Source organism: Choristoneura fumiferana, chromosome 3 (genome assembly GCF_025370935.1).
Source record: "Choristoneura fumiferana chromosome 3, NRCan_CFum_1, whole genome shotgun sequence".
Lineage (NCBI taxonomy): Eukaryota > Metazoa > Arthropoda > Insecta > Lepidoptera > Tortricidae > Choristoneura > Choristoneura fumiferana.
The window spans coordinates 8,999,890-9,016,994 of record NC_133474.1 but is presented as its reverse complement, the minus strand read 5'-3'; the positions used below and the strand labels follow the sequence as shown (position 1 = coordinate 9,016,994).

Genomic DNA, 17,105 nt, shown 5'->3' with positions numbered 1-17,105 from the left:
ACGTTACGACATCCTTCTTTTTAAACAAGCCCATAACTTTCGAATAATACTTAGGCTGAATACTATCTTTGAACGATACGAGTATTTACCACCATTTAGGTACGCAGTATCGGTACCTACTGTCTTTCGTTTACGTAAAAAAACTCTCACTCTCGCTCTCTCTGAGCTCGTTTAAAAATATTTCATCACAGCCAATATACGTCCCACTGCTGGGCACAGGCCTCCTCTCAGAATGAGAAGACTTGGGCCGTAGTTCCCATGTGGGCCCAGTGCGGATTGGGAACTTCACACACACCATTGAATTGCTTTGCAGGGTTGTGCAGGTTTCCTCACGATGTTTTTCCTTCACCGTAAAACTCGTGGTAAATTTCAAATGCACCTAATTAACAAAAAAAGGCCGCAGTATATTCTGCATCGATGTTGCGTTTTTTTTGTTCGGTACTGAGGTTGTAGATTAAAATGGTCATTTCTGTAGTGTAAAGAGCTTGTCTACATGGAGTAAAAACACTTAAGTACTTGTGCTCATTTTCAAAATTTTCCAATCTTAATACTTACGAAAAATCTCTCGGTCCTGTTCTGATAGCAACATAAATCCATCTCCAATGGAACGCAATGACATAAACCACTACGAGAATAGCGAAGACTTGGAGGCTGGTCTGCCAATTCTGGAAGACCCACGTGACAGTACAGGCTGCCACCAGTACACCAATCGCGAGAACTATAGCTATTATCCGTCCCCATTGTCTGGGTTCGTCTGATGTCTTGCCACTTTCTAAATCTTTACCATTTTGTTTCACCTGTAAAAAAAGAAAACATAATAATTACTTAGCTACCGTCGTTGTTATATATAATAGAGCTTTAACCCCATGGCTTTACTCCCGTAGATCTCACATTTGATGTCAGTCACGTTACTCTTTTTAAAAGTAAGTCAGTGGCCATCAGATATTTCGGAGCGGCCAAGGTGATCAAAAATATCGAAACATGAACTCTAAGACCTTAATAATAGAGTGCATGTGCCGATATTTTTGACCACCTTGACTGCTCCGAAAACCTAAGAAAGGTTGTATTTCATTGGTTTGCTTCCAGGTTTCACTACTTAAATATAAGATAGTTAGGTACTAATTTACGATGAAAAAAACCGGCCAAGAGCGTGTCGGACACGCCCGAAATAGGGTTCCGTAGTCATTACGAAAAAAATAAGTAATATTTTTCTAAGGATTTCGTATTTTATACGGAATCTTCCAAGTTCCAAGTTTTACCTTTGGCTGCTATTTACTCTTAAACTACTAATAATTCTCAAGCAAACTTAGCCGTTATAGTTTTCCTTGAAAGTTTGATATACTTACTACCACCCTGAATTTTTACAAATTTTTCCAACCGCCGGTTTAGATTTAAGAAGGGGGGGGGGAGGCTCGATTTTAATGAAAATTTGCACTTTAAATTTGAATATTTCGCAAACAAATCACTGAATCGTCTTAGCAAACCCCCAATTGTTTTTAAAGACCTATCCAACAATACCCCACACTATAGGGTTAGATGAGAAAAACAAAATCACCTCCACTTGACGTCTATGGGAGACAGGTACACTAAAAAAAAATTTATTTTTTATTTTTTATTGTGCCATTTTGTCGGCATACTTTACATATATATATCCGTGCAAAATTACAGCTTTCTAGCATTGATAGTCCCTGAGCAAAGCCGCGGACGGACATGGCGAAACTAAAAGGGTTCCGTTTTAGCCATTTTGGGTCCGGAACTCTAAAAAGTAAACAATCGAGTGAATTACGAGTAGGTATATAATGTATCGTGTATACATACATGGTGAAACTTTTCACTTATTTTGAACTTTTTATTAATAGATCATTTTGTAATTCACCTAAGTACTAAATAATGCAAATAAGTTGCGTTGTTTTTTTTTTGTGAGAGGGAGTCAAACGAGCAAGCGGGTCTTTTGATCGGCAATGATCACCACCGCCCATGAGAAATTCATAGGTAAACAATACCCTTCCATCAAGTTAAAGATTATAATGGCGCTAACTATTCATTGCTTACCAGCCATGCATACGAGTACATATCTTTATCGGTGTAATACTAATAAATCGTCAACAAATCGAATTGTAATTCAGAGTCCGTAATAGCCAATTTATGGAGCGCCATTGATACACCATGTCAATACAAAATGCATCATTATACAGGATTTTGTACAAGAGCACCTTACCCAATGTGTGGCAGTGGAGTAGGACATTCTTTATCGGAATAAATACCTCTATCAATCTGTCTCGTTCTGTGACGCACAAAGCACTGCTCTACGTCAGAGTTGGACTTAAAATTCAACTGAGAGAGCTTTTTCTTGCGAATTGTTTTTAAAGGTGTATGGTCGTTATCGACAGTTCCACAGAATGGAAGAGTACATTTTTTTCCTGTCAGCTTTGAGCTAAAATATACCTACAGACAAATTTAAAAGGGAGACGAAGAAAACGTTAACATTTTCTTAGTCGGGTATTATAAGCATTCTGTACCTACAGTTGAGTTCATAAACTTGTGAGCAAAAATTTGATCAAAAATATCTGAAAACGACACGCCTCTATCGTTAACGGCGTAGAAGCGTGTTCAGATATTTTTTATCAAATTTTTGCTCACAAGTTTATGCACTCGACTGTACGTTACAATATTGCAAAACTTTTTACCTGCATAAAAATAAGAGATCATGGTTACAATCACAATCATAATTCTTATGATATCATCGTGATCACGTATTAAATGCCTTTAAGATTTTGTAATAGCCAATTGTCTTAATTAAATCTTAAGCTGACTTACAAGAACGACCTTTCTACTGAACTTGCATTTTCAAAAACCAACCGCACGAGTACCTATATACATACGTCAACAGGTAGCTACGTCACAGGGTCACCATTACCGTAGGCAAGGCACACGTCAAGTTGTGATTTTTCAAGTCACTTTATGATAGGTATATGTCGTTTAGCGACTTTTGCGTACATATTTTGGCTCAAGGTACATAAACGACAAAAAAGAACAAGTTGTCTTCATTTCCATGTTGACTTTTAATTAGAGGTAAATATTTTTTAAAGAGCTAAGTACATACCTACTTCTGTTCCCCGGTTTAACAATTCGGTAGGTATAGATTTGGCATCTTAGGATAGATAACAGAAGTGCCGACCCCACTTATAACAACATCACACACAATTCCTAAAGTTCCAAAGACTTAGGGGCTAGTTGTTATAAAATGTTACCATACAGTAATATCGTATGGAATAATCATTAGTGTAGGTACAAATTATACGATTTCGCGTACGAGTATGTAAACTAAAAATTTTACCTAAGTATGCGGCTCCACCAGTTTAAATACGATTTGCTGACGAAATGATTATGTAGATAAATGGACAGATAAGTACATGTCCATTGTGAATGATTATTTGCAATTGTATTTAGTGTAACTGTGTCATTAGTTTAATGTATTATATAACCATGTAATTTTGAACGATGTAGGTATTACCTAACGTATTAAAACTAGGTATCCTTTGTCTTTCCAAGGATGTTAAACTATTTGAATACCAATATGTCATCAACATCGGTTCAGCAGTTTAAATGTAAAGACGTAACAGATAGACTATTTTCATTTTTCAATTATCGAAGGTTATCAAGTTTTACTTTCGAAATATCACTATCTTAAATCCATATTAATATTAATGTGAAAATAGTCTATCTGTTACGTCTTCACGTTTAAACGACTTAACCGAATTGTTTGAATTGTCGTGATACTGTTATATTCTTTAAAAACCAACAAATGTTTATTAACGGTTTTTAAAGAAAATAAAAGTCTATCACGAATAATTATTGCAGTAGACACATTAACTTAAATATTAAGAATAGTTCTATTAGACCACATTTTTAATTTTCATTCAATTTTTATGGAATAATCGAGAAAAACTAACAAAAATGCAACGTTGCCAGCACAGCAAGTATAAACGCCTATTGTTGATCGAAGATAAACGCTCTTAAATTGTCATTTGTCACATGTCATTCGAATTTATTTCAGATAACTAATTGGTTCATAACTAATTCAAGTTATAGTTTAAGACGATAACATAATAAAATGCTGATTAACGGCTTTGACCCTTGATTTAAGTAATAAAGTGCCTTTAATTATCGCAGTTTGTTTACTACGAGTATTTATTTCACAACTTTACGTTTATATCTGAAGCTCTTTGATAAGTCCTCCGGTTAAAATAGTGCATATTTTGTAAACAAGTACCTACCTAAGTACTACCTACTTAACACCTTACTACCTAACCCAAAATTACCTACTAGATAGTAGGTATATAATATAGTCGAGAAACTCAATCGCGTACATACCAGGGTGTCCCTAAAGTCAAAATTCCTTTACTTGCGTAACACATTCGTGTTTGGGCGGTATAAATGTATGCCAAATTTTAACTTAGAGCAATTTTGCTGTGACAAACGGACAGACAGACACGAGTGACCTTTCAAGGATTCCGTATTGTACCTCGGATGTATGGAACCCTGCTGCTTAACAAGAAGCTGAAAGTGCTGCTGCTTAAGTAGCAAAGTAGAAATAAGCAACCTGAGATATGTATGCATAGGAAAAATTCGTGTCTAGATTCCTGTCCAGCAGTGGTGTAGGGGTTATAGCACGCAGCACGGAATGCTGAGGACCTTGGTTCGATTCCCAGTGCTGGTCTCTTTTTCTGGTTTTTCTGTGCATCCATGTCTCAGTTTGTATTTTCGAAGCTGAAAGCTGTTAAACATTAACGCCTCTCACCTCATTCTGTGATCTAGCATCAGTCTTGTTCATGTTGTCATCGACAATCGCCTCCGTACTGGACATTGTCTCAAGTGTGTTTACTCCTCTATGATACACTTTATGCCTAATGGGTTAGTCCCTCAAGCCTCGGAGTTACTCATTGTGATCTAACTGTGTGTACCTGAAACAATACAAATCTAAATTAACTTCAGCTCAAGTAGAGGATCGTAGGTAGGTCTAAACCCGAGCTTGCACCTCTGAGTGTTTTAAAATTACATTTTAAATTTACTACAAGCGTTATGGCGATCGTTTTTTGTCTCACTAGATGGCGCACTGTTGCGTGAGGTTTTTAAGTATGGCTTTCAAAGTCTGTTATTACGGGCGTGAAAACAAAGTTTAGATTAAAATCATATTTAATACACTTAAAACCGTACCATAAAAATATCGAGCATGCCACAGTGTTGCATAGTTCCCGTTTTGTTCGGAAAAAAGGGAGGACAAAGGTTTCCAAAAGACAAAACTGTCTCAAAACACAGACATTCATTGCCCCGGAACGCATATTTGCCATAATTAATTTCAGATATTGCAAAATATTCACAAAATTATTCTAATTATAAATAAACCCGCGTAGCTCACCCAAAAACTATGAGATTTAACATTTCGCAGACCTCACGCTACACTAGCGCCTCTAGTGGCGAGTTCATACGCGATAGCCCTCATTCTATAGTCAATGGTGCGTGTGAGTGTGAACCCACCACCCGTACTGGACTCGCATGGGGCCTACGAGCTACGGCCCAAGCCTTCTCATTCTCAAAGGAGGACCCTGCCCGCAGTGGGACCTAAGTATATATTAGGCCGAGATAAACTTTGAGAAATTGTCTTATTTAAGCTTCGTCGATGAATCTTTACTTGAATTTTACTGATATCTAATAAATCGTTAATGGTGTGCAAGGTTAGAAACCGTGAATAAGTAAACCTTTACCATTATCGTGCACATTATTTCTTAAAAGAACTTAAGTACGTAAGTACTAAACAGTATCTCTTGAATGAAAGAGATAGATATTGTATACTGTAGCCGAGTATACACTCGTCGATTCCGTTGTAAAAAAATCACGGATACAAGTTTTTACACATTGTTACATTCGAAGAATTGTTGTTGTTAAGAATAATATTGACAACACACCTTGAACCTTGGGCAAAGTATTCAAAATAATACTTAATATGTAAAGAAAAACTTTGCGTTTTTAACCATATTTCAATTTGACACAACACTAAATTATGTGTCAATCTAATTTGATTAAGTACCAAAAATCCAGTGGGTTATTTTACAAATACGACATGCAAAGCGCAGTTTAACCTACATCCAGTTGGACGGCCTTCGTTCGGGGGGCCACCCTAACCAAGACCGATGACGTCATGTGAAATGTACTCGATAGTGAAAGAATCGAAATCGAAAGTCATTGACCTAACGAATAACGACCATAACTAACGGCTGTAGTAGCTGGGCTGCGAACAAAGACGTGACTTTCCCGCCGTGATATTTAGCTGTCACTGATCATAAACAACTGAATACGATGCTTTCCCACCCACTAGATAGCCTAGGTGCCATTGTGTGATACTAAAATTGCAATCCCAGGCGGCATTTAGAAACTTAATGCAATTACCTTAGTAAATTAATCTCGCTTTTCATGACAAGAGAGAAATTAAGACTTTCTTTCAGAAGTAACTATCTGAAGGGTGAAGGTGGTCGTGGCGGGAATAAGTACAAAAAATGCAGTGTCACATACCCTAAAATAAATATTTTCTATTCTATTCTATTCTAAAATCGAAATGACTGATGTAGAGTCCAGAGAGAGCTTTTATTAAGTTGTTTTCTTTAAGACTATTTAACTTAATTCGGATTGTTTTTAAAATACATACAGTGAAAGTAATGATTTCGTTGAAGCATTTATAAGTACAAACTTTACGAACTTTACTAACCGTGACTTAGCAAAACACAATAAAACTTTAAAATTTTAAACAGACCTGCCTAAGTAGAATAGGAAGAAGCATCGAATTAAGGAACTGATTTATTTATTAGGTGACAGATCTATTATTTTGGTGATCGAATTTATATTTCTTAGGGATAGATATAATAATTAGGGTATCGCAGTTTAGTGACAAATATAAACTTAAGTGACAGAAAATATAGTTCCTGTTCAAAATTATTACTAACTAGAGTTTACCCGCGGCTTCGCACGCGTAAACTATTCGATCTGGTAGTTACAATTGAAATTCCGGGATTTTACAAAATTCCCGTGGGAATATTGGAATAAAAGTAGCCTATGTGTTATTTCAGACATCAAGCTATCTACATACCAAATTTCATTACTCTAAGCCCAGCATAATCTGGCGCGCGGCAATGAATGGGTAAAGAGCTTTACAGACTGCAGTGCAGGATAATGAATAGATTTCTTTTTCCCTGAATGGCAACACTGGCATAGATAATAGATCGCTCGTTTTTGGCTCGAAATTCGAACTTGTGATTTTATTTTGCTTAATATACAAAATGTACACCACCCAATATCATATTTTCTCAAGTTTTTCGCGATTCCCAAGGTCAAAGAATCGAATTGCTTTATAATTTCAGAGAAATAATGCGTTGTTTGGGAGAAACGCGTCAAAATGGTGTTGTAGAGCGCCATCCTGCTCTGTCTCGTTTTTTTCCCGTTCTGGCGGTTCACTTTTATATTATATATAGTAAAATAAAAGTAACTAATAACGAAACTATAACTAGTAAAACAACGTAAAAGGATTCCCCCGCGGCATGGACCCAAAGATGATGATGATGAATGACTAATTGTAAGAAGAAGTCAGAATTGGGATCATTATAAAATGACTATTATTAGATGGTGCAAAGCTTATTTTCACTTTATGAGCTTCACATAATTTTATTCCAGTCCAGTCCATTTTATTCCTTCACGTTACTTTATTTTAAAAGTTCAAAGTACCACGGTTTTTAGAATTTTCACACTTAATTTTTTGTAATCCCGTTACAAAAAAATCTTGTTTTCAAATGTAGGTAAATATTTGCAAATGTTATTTATTATTTTAACAATAAACATATTAAGAAAAATCAAATATTATCTCAGTCCGGATGTGGTGTTCGCCCAAATTGTTTGTTCCGTTCGCTTCGTAACAATACGTCCAAAAAATATATACCTCTATTTGAATAATAATTTGCAGAACCATAAAGAACTACAATTTCAATGTGTTACGATTTCAGATCAGCGCGTGTTCAGGGGGGCAATTATTAAAATCGCATCACTCGAAAATACCATCGAAAAGTATTAATATATCGGGTGTGACCTGTAATACGAGCAAACAATTAAAACATAGATCGTCTTCGTCATACTGAACCACATTAGTTCAGCGACTTTTAGAAATAATGGAGTCTTTGAATATTCCTTTTGCATACAAATTAAATACTGCTATCAATATACGCCATCCTAGAACACAACTGACATCGCCTGTCACGCTACAAACATCAAAAATTTGGCTTTACATTGCTTCTTCGAATAAACTAAGTGTAATAAAAATTAAAAACTAATTATTTTTAAAATTCGCTGAATTAATGTTGTTAAGTTTGAGGGTTTGAGGAGTATGATCTATGTTTTAATTATTTGCTCATATTACAGGCCACACCCGGTAGAATCGTGTTTCAAATTCAGCACAAATTTTCACTTTGGATAATATACTGAGCGGCAAAAAATCTGGCCCTCAAATGTATGCAGAATCGGTAATTTTGTATGAAGGGTGGGCCAAATTTTGTGCCGCTGAGTATATTTGAAGCGATGCGATTCCAAGCGATCTGTGATGCGAATCACAAAGCCGGAGCATTTCGGGATGCTATGACTAATTAATATTAATTATTGTTCAAAGCCACTTACGACATGACACTCAATAAACATCAGCGTAATTTACACTATCAATTTGAATCTCATTTACTATTGTGGGACACTGAATCAACTTTATTAGGTAACTAGGTAAATTAACAATGTTTGTTTTTACGAGTGGCTTAAATTATCGGTTGTCGTAAACAGTATAACAGCAACTTTAAAATGTTAGCTTTGGCCACAACTCGCTAGAGAGGTAGGTACAGCCACCTGCCATAATATCTGATAAGTCAAAATTAAAAAAACCTGATACTATCTAATAACTTTAGGAATATAAGTTGTTTTGAATATTTTTGAGTATTTCGTATAGGTAACCTAACTCAGATTTTTTTTATGTTTAAGCAGAATTAATGATAACATACATATTAATAAAATCTAAGGTCAATATAAACCACTTCTTGAAAAAAACTTAGAAAAACCCCCGGCATTATCATTTCAAAATTCAGTATATCAAAAATGGCTGACCTGATTCTAATGAAACATAGCTGAGAACCGCAAGGAAACTCGCTTTCACGTAAAAAACCGCTTCGGAATTGGTCCATTTGTTTGAGAACTACGATGCCACAGACTAATAGACATTAGCGTTATACTTACCCCTATTTTTGTAGAGGGTTAACGTTATTTAAAGCGGCCGTCCACTGCCTTGATAATATGTGCGAACTAATAAGTAACTAAGTACCTACTTGTTTCATTGGAGATATTCATCAACATATGGAAAAAATGTCGTTGGATGACGAATGGACGATCGCCTTAACCAGAGACAACAACGAACCTTCAGTAATCAAATATTTGATTACTTAAGAATAACCATGTATCATTGTTGGTATGCTAAGGTATTTCCTTTGTTTAGCTTTTGTTAACACACGAATAAACAGTCTTTATTGGATGGTTGCCAAATGTAGCGTCAACTCTAACTCATTAGTAAAACTTTAATCGTTTTATAGGTAAACAGTAAAGACATAATTAGCCTTAAACTTATCAAGCCGTAGGCATGCTTAAAATTATGGTTTAATATATGGATCCGCAGCTGTTATAAATTAATCACTATTTTGTGTTAGTTAAAGTTTTGAAGTAAGTAACATAGTTTATTTCTCGAGAAAATCTTTAAAAAAATCTAATCTTAATCTGCTAATTAGTTTATGAAATAAAAGTTTTATTTTCCCTTTTTAGTTATTAAATTAATAATATTACAATTTTAAAGTCTGATTCTTTTTTTTTTCATTACATTTTTACCTTCAGGTACGAACGACCACGCGAGACCCTATCACCTTAAGTACGACTCTTCTTTGTTCATTACAGGCTTCTACTACTTATCTTTACTATATCCTTCTACAATATATATCTATAGAACGACAGTTGCGTGCATATAATTTCCCGGAAGGAAAAGCAAAGAAGGTAAAATACGGTGAACAGTTTATAGTTTTCTATTTTACCCACGGATTTTACCAAACAAGTAAACAAGCTCAACCTTCCCAATAATCCTTGAAATAATAATTGGAAAACAATACTCCTTTCCTTTGGACAGTCGTGTAAAAAACGTGTTTCCAATTGCAAGTCAGACTAGTGCACGATGTGTTCTGTACACATCTAAAAGCCAAAACAAAAGTTTCACAGTAAGTATGAATTTATGATTTTAATTTTACATTAGTTTACATATTAGTGGTTTTCCGTCTTTTACTTTTCTAGCGTTGTGAGACTTGTACCTATTTGATGCCAAATGTATCTTTCCTTTCGTCGCGTGAACTTTTCAACTTAATACTACCTCTGAAAAGTTCTGAGAGAAAACTGTTTCAACAAACTGACAGACATGTTGACAACCAAGTAAACCTAAATCTTACATGAAATTTAAAAAAAGAATCCTTATATTACTTTTGAGATACGGAACCCTAAAGAGACAAAAAAATACGCCACAAAACAGAACATAGTCTACGTATTATCTTATTCTTTACACATTTCATAACGTACACCACTTAAGTATTTAATTCATTAATAAAGTTATTCAACACACTTGATACTTTCGCTAACTTTTTGAGTTTGATGTCAAAAGGCCTTTAGGTGAAAGTTAACATTTATTTTATAAGCTTTTACTCACAGAAAGCTTATGATTGGCCTCTTTGACTTTTGTTGGCGCTATATGATACGGCTCATACTCCTTACTTTCGAAAAATATTTTATAAAGCTACAGAATATCTTCAAAATCTACGCCTAAACTAAGAGCAATGATAGAGCAAGTCAGATTAAGCGAATTTAACCTTTATAAAAGTTCTACTATTTTCGATACAGTAGGTATGACAGTTTGAATTGCATCATAAATTTTGTATCACGTTTAAAATTTCACCTTGTATATGTACGAGTATATCTGGTAGGTTTTCAGCTTTATTGAGACAATATTTAAGACGTTGGTCAAATTCGTGGTCAAAGATTTAATTTCCTACATTTTTTGTTAGGTAGGTACTTATAAAATAGAGTCATTTTTTACAATAATCTCTGACAGTATGTAAATCTATTTAGGCATTCGCCAAAAACACATGATTGAAGTTTTTAATAGACCATATAAGAGCTATCATCACAAAGATGATTGAAAAATGACTACCATAGTTAAAAGTGAAGCTGCATATAGTTATCAAAATAAGTTCAATTGACAGTTGCTACATCAGAAAAAACAGTGTGGCTGTTTGTCACATACACTTGCAAGTGAAAAGTATAGTGTTTAATAATTGCAAGCAGAGCAATTATGTGCTAAAATTTCGGGTCAATGTACGGGTGTAATTTAATCAACCTATAGCCGTGCTTGTCTGCCATAGCAGACAAGCATTGTGAGTTACAAAACTCTGAAATTAAAGCTATTAAATATCGTTGATCGAAGTATAAAATGCATGTTTACGTTGATGCCTTCACATATTTGTCCTGCAACTTTAGGATCTGTGACAATTACAGAACAATAACAAGTACGTACCCATCGGTGAAATTGGCCGAAAATCAATGTGCATAGGGTATTAACGTTTTCTAAGTACAGTTAGTAGCAAAGGTAAGGAAGACTTACAAAACCGCATATTAATCACAACGAGTTCCTAATTAGTATGCGCCTCACACCGGCGAGGTTAAAAGCATGCAGTTAGCGCCTTTGTCAAAGACAGGCGATAATTTTAATGTCATCGTTACATCAAGGATCATAAAATTCATAAACCATAGTCACCAAACTGTTGTTAGATACTACGATACAAAACGTAAGTAGTAACATGGTAATGGTAGTAACCAAAGCCGTTTGGTAGGTTTGTTTTTGAGTTGCTCAGTTCAGAATTCAGTCATAAATATCAAGTTGTTGTATTGCTCTCAAATTTGGCACCAAAAATTATATCTCTCAGTTTGATAAAAAGAAATCAAGGGAATGACAGCTGTAATTACTTGCTTTAAACTTTAAAGACACTACGGTATGTATGTACGTGACAGGTGTACGGCCAGCGACTAAAAAAATTTACTTTTCCGTGAATAAAGGTAAATATTAAATTCATTGCCTGCTTTGCTTAAAAACTTCAATTACCCGCGGGCTCGTACTGAGACACCGATTTCAAACTAGTAGAAAATTATTTTCATGTTTGTTTTTGTAGTCGATAAATTTTTTGCTATATATAGGTATTGTAACTTATCTAAGATACAATAGCTTAAATGTCAACTGCCCGTCACCTTTTACAAAAGATTGCTTTTTCCAATGCAGAGACGTTCATTATTGAGGAGTCCTCCTGGTGCTTCACCACCTGTTCCACTTTATCATAGGGCATTGCGACGAACATAAATTGCTAAGCAACTATGTCATTGAATCTCAACCCGTGAAATACTCGTTTTGTATTATACTGAGTATAGCTAGTTACGATTGTCAACTGTGGTCTACTTCACCTCTTCCTCACTCAGTTCCAATTCATCAAATGGTGATTTTCAAGAGCAAATGCACGAGTTAGTTCTAAATATATCCAAAGCACCAAATACTCGTATATACTACTACACTTGAAGAGTTCGCTCGATTTCCTAAGGATCCATTCATCAGATCCAGATTTGGTGCCTGTGGGATCTAATGAGGGTTTACCGACAGGCGACATATCTATCGCTAGATGTCGTTACTATCGAGAGGTGCGTTTGACGTTTGCGTGTTTGTGTTGTGTCGTGATTACTTAAATAACTAAATTATGAGCCAATCGCAAGCAAACGTTAAACGTCAAACGGACCTCAGGATACTAACGCCATCTAGCGATATTTCGCCTGTCGGAAAACCCTCATTGAAGATATTCCCATACCAACGAATTAAAAAAAACGGACGGAGTGACGGTGTTTTTAAACAAACAAAAGAATAAAATTGATAACCTCCTCCTTTTTTTGAAGTCGGTTAAAAACGACGGTATGCCAGCCAGAAATGGACAAGCGCATCACATTGGTCTTTCTGTTATTTTATTACCAACTATAAATTTATGATATTACCTATGTAGTGTCAAAAACTTGTTGATTCAGACATGATCAATTTGATCAATTTGAATATTTTTTAAGGGTAACTAACCGCTAGTACCTAGGCAGTCACACCAAAGAAAATTGATAAACCTTGTTTAGCAATACTTAGGTACGGCCAAACTACCAACAATGACAAGTTGCTCAACAATCCCGTATTAATAGTATGACTGTACTTGTTTACTAACTTTAGGTAAGAATGGTATAAGTACCACGAGAATCGACAAATTTAAATTTTCAATCAGCTTTAAATTATACAAGTAAGTAAGAATGGGGATGTTTTTAAATTAAATTTCGTAACAAACCGGACGACGATCCGCTGTTATGAATCGCTCACTAACATAAACAGTTAATTAGAGTTTTTCAACAATGTGCCCGACAGTCCGGTCCTGATCGAATAAACTATCAACACTGATTGCAAAGTTTAAGGTCAGCAGGGCTACTACGAAACTCGAAGTTCGTGTCGTGCTGTCCCTCTCGCTCTTGTGTAAAATAGTATAAGTGTCAGAGGAACCGCACAACACGAACTATATACGAGTTTCGAGTTTCGTAGTATCCCTGCTGCTGTCTAAGCAATAAACTAAATGGCGTTAGTCATCGCCATAGGGCAGTGTTTTTCAACCTGTGGGTCGCGACCCCCCGGGAGGTTGCGAAGCCTCTTTAGGGGGGTCGCGAAGCCCCTTTTAGTTGCTGGGAAAACTACTTCAGTAAAAAAATAAGTTTAAAAATATTTATGAAGAAAATGTTAACTAATAATATTTGTCACAAAATTATATGACCTACATGAAAAAAAGCAACGGGTAGGGGGGTTGCGAAATATTTTTTCACATTAAAGGGTTCGTGTCATGAAAAAGGTTGAAAAACACTGCCATAGGGGACCGAAAAGCCGTCAGCTTCCTCGAACGAAGAGCTGGCTTTAGCTTTATATCAGCTATTCAGAGAACGCTGCCAGTATCTTCGCCATTTTGTCTATGCCTATTTTTTATACTCGTAATATAATATAAGGGATTTAAACGAGGGGGAAAGCAATCAGAACCGCCCATGGACATCCATAACAAGAGTAGAATTAAGTATAGGTAGTGCCACCAGAGTTGAGGCCAAGCACACAAGAACATATGTCATGTAGGTACTCGTAGGTAATGACAGCGGGATTTTGACATTCACTCATTCGTTCTTCTTTATGCAATCAGTTCTTCATGTAGCTGTACTTATGTGCAATTATTCACTCCAACTCTCGTGGCACTACCTTTACGTTGCCGGCCCTTTGAGGATAGACTAGGCTCGGTTTTTGAAGGTCCCTAAGATATGGTGACACTGATGGACATAAGTTTAGGATATTTGTTATGAACAGTATGTTTTTTTTTTGTCTAGGTCACGTGAATGTGTTTTGTGCACTGCTGTATGAATACCTATGGTTTTTTGTGCGACAAGGGAGCAATGTTGTTTTTTCCTGCGAGTGTTGATTTTGAATCTCGAGTAAGCGAAGGATTCTATAATTGAATCACATTTTTAATATGATCCAATTATTAGGAAACAAATATAATAATCACATTTAAAACCTTTTCTCAAAAATTATGCGCTGAGTCGCCATTATATTATTATTTAATATCACCAGAAAGCTAAAAATGCCAGTGCTTTGTAATTTAAACTTAGGAAGTCCTTGTAAAATATGATTTTATTAGGATTTCTATTGTTTGAAACAAAAATATAAATAGATAGAGCAGCGGCTTTTGTGCAACGAGGGTAGATACGAACGAGTACTTTATTAAAAAAGAGAGAAAATTTTTGGAAATAATTCGTTGACATGTAATTTATTATAAATTTAAATTTATAATGTAATAAATAACACACACTGCAATGTTTGTACTATGGATACTAGGCAACGGATAAACATACTTACATAGATAAATAGGTACATACTTAAATGCATATTAAACACCCAAGACCAGTGAACAAATATTCGTATTATTCATACAAATATCTGCCCCGGCCGGGGATCGAACCCGGGACCTCAAGCTTCGTAGTCAGGTTCTCTAACCACTTGGCCATCCGGTCGTCAACAATACAATAGTAATTTATAATTAATGCGTTATCAACATATTTTAATACCATAAATTAAATTTAAGATTGTAATCAATGCAGTATTTTTTATTAGGTTGCTTTATGATATACTTCTTGCCACTGTTCTCAGCATTTAAAAAATGATTAAAAAGTTACTCTGTCTCACGCAGTGTGCAAAATGCGAAATAACTTATTTCGTTTCAAACAATAAATTAGTTAATAAACTACCTAAGTAAGTAAAAATCTTCACTTTCAATTATGAGCGCAGTTGGATGAATGTTCAAGAAAACATAAATTTTCAATAGACTTTTTACAGTGAGAAATTAAAACCTTATCAAAATATCGTAGCAAATGTACAGTAAATTCTAATGTAGAGTCTCGTGTTGAACATTAGGTTATTCGGCGGCCCGTTGCAGAATGAACAATTGGTCATATCCCATGGAAAAAACCTTCCTAGTGTGCCTCTATAACAACACTCAAGGTATATAATGTCTGCTTAATTACACTACTCCAGGCGTAGAGGTTTAAGTAGGTGTCCGTTGTGTCTAGCCAGTCAGTTATTAATGTAGCGACATGGTGCTATTTTAGAGCCATTAATTTAATTTGGAAGGCAACGCAATTTTACAATGCAGTCACCTGAAAATAAAGAAAAGGTATTTAAATTGCTAAATAAAAGGAAATCTAAAAAGCAACGATCCATAGAAACCGACTTTTTGAATGAATAAACGCCAGCACTGAAAATACACAATCATACTTATTGTAACCTTCCAACGTTACGAGTACCGATGTTTCGTAAACCCTTATACCTGACGTCCGTCGCAGTGCACGCACTGCAATTTGGTATGTAGGTTCATATTAATTTGAGGTAATACGAGTGGTTTCGCGGGAAGTCTCTAGCGAGGTCAGCTCTAAGTAACTATTACATTACGGCCATCAGATTCTGATTCTGATGATTATTAGACCGCATTTTATTTCTTCTATGCGCAGTGAACCACCGCAAAGCTTTTATAAGCCTTGCCACTTTGGGGTTTGAATGAATAGCTCTAATTTCATTGTTACCTACCCAAAACGACAATAGTTATTTGTGCAACAAGAGAGCAAAGTTGTTTTTTGATGCGAGTGTTGATTTTGAATCCCGAGTAAGCGAAGGATTCTATAATTGAATCACGAGCGTCTGCGAGTGATTCTAGGTTAGAATCCTGAGATCAGCAAGGGATTCATTCAAATACACGAGATGCAAATAAACTTTGGTCTCGTGTGACACATACAATTTTTCACCTCAGCAGCGAGAACATAATTTAAATGTAACATAAGAATAAAACCACAATATAGGTACCTACCTGTTTACAAAACAGACACATTTTTTTTTAAATAGAATCCGATTATTATCAAATATATAATAATCAATTTTAAAACCATAAAAAAGAGTCCAGTAGCTACAATACGAATCTCATAGGTACTCATAGCATGCAACATGCATTGTAATTTGAGAACATCTTGTACTAATGTCACACTTATTTTTTAATTACTAACTGCAAAAAGCCTCATCTCGGGGTAATTGAAAAGGTTGAACAATTAAACCTTTAAATATGAATTTTTATTAAGATTTCTATTACATAAACATAAATTGATTTGTTAAAAATTCATTCGATTTAACAAATATTTATTCCAACTGTAGAGGCAGTATACGGAATTCTTTTATAAAAAAAAAAAAAAAGAAGGGCTTTCGTGCAACCGAGGTTGCGTACTTTATTAAAGATCGGGAAAATTTACATTTTGGAAATATTTTCGATATGTTTTTAATACAAAAATTTAATTTAAGTTTGTAATCG

The 17,105-nt window shown here is 35.2% G+C and overlaps 1 protein-coding gene across 3 annotated transcripts in view; it reads right to left on the bottom strand.

Moving 5' to 3' along the window:
- The window catches only part of LOC141426504 (long-chain fatty acid transport protein 4-like), a 45,551-nt gene that overhangs the window by 8,588 nt on the left and 19,858 nt on the right, over nucleotides 1–17,105 (bottom strand). For all 3 annotated transcript variants that reach the window (XM_074085441.1, XM_074085439.1, XM_074085440.1), the window contains exons 2-3: nucleotides 4,802–4,964; nucleotides 556–797 (exon numbers count right to left, since the gene is read on the bottom strand). In XM_074085441.1, the coding sequence (XP_073941542.1) occupies nucleotides 556–797; nucleotides 4,802–4,867 (308 nt within the window). In that variant the 5' untranslated portion in view covers nucleotides 4,868–4,964. The remainder of the gene's footprint in view (nucleotides 1–555; nucleotides 798–4,801; nucleotides 4,965–17,105) is intronic.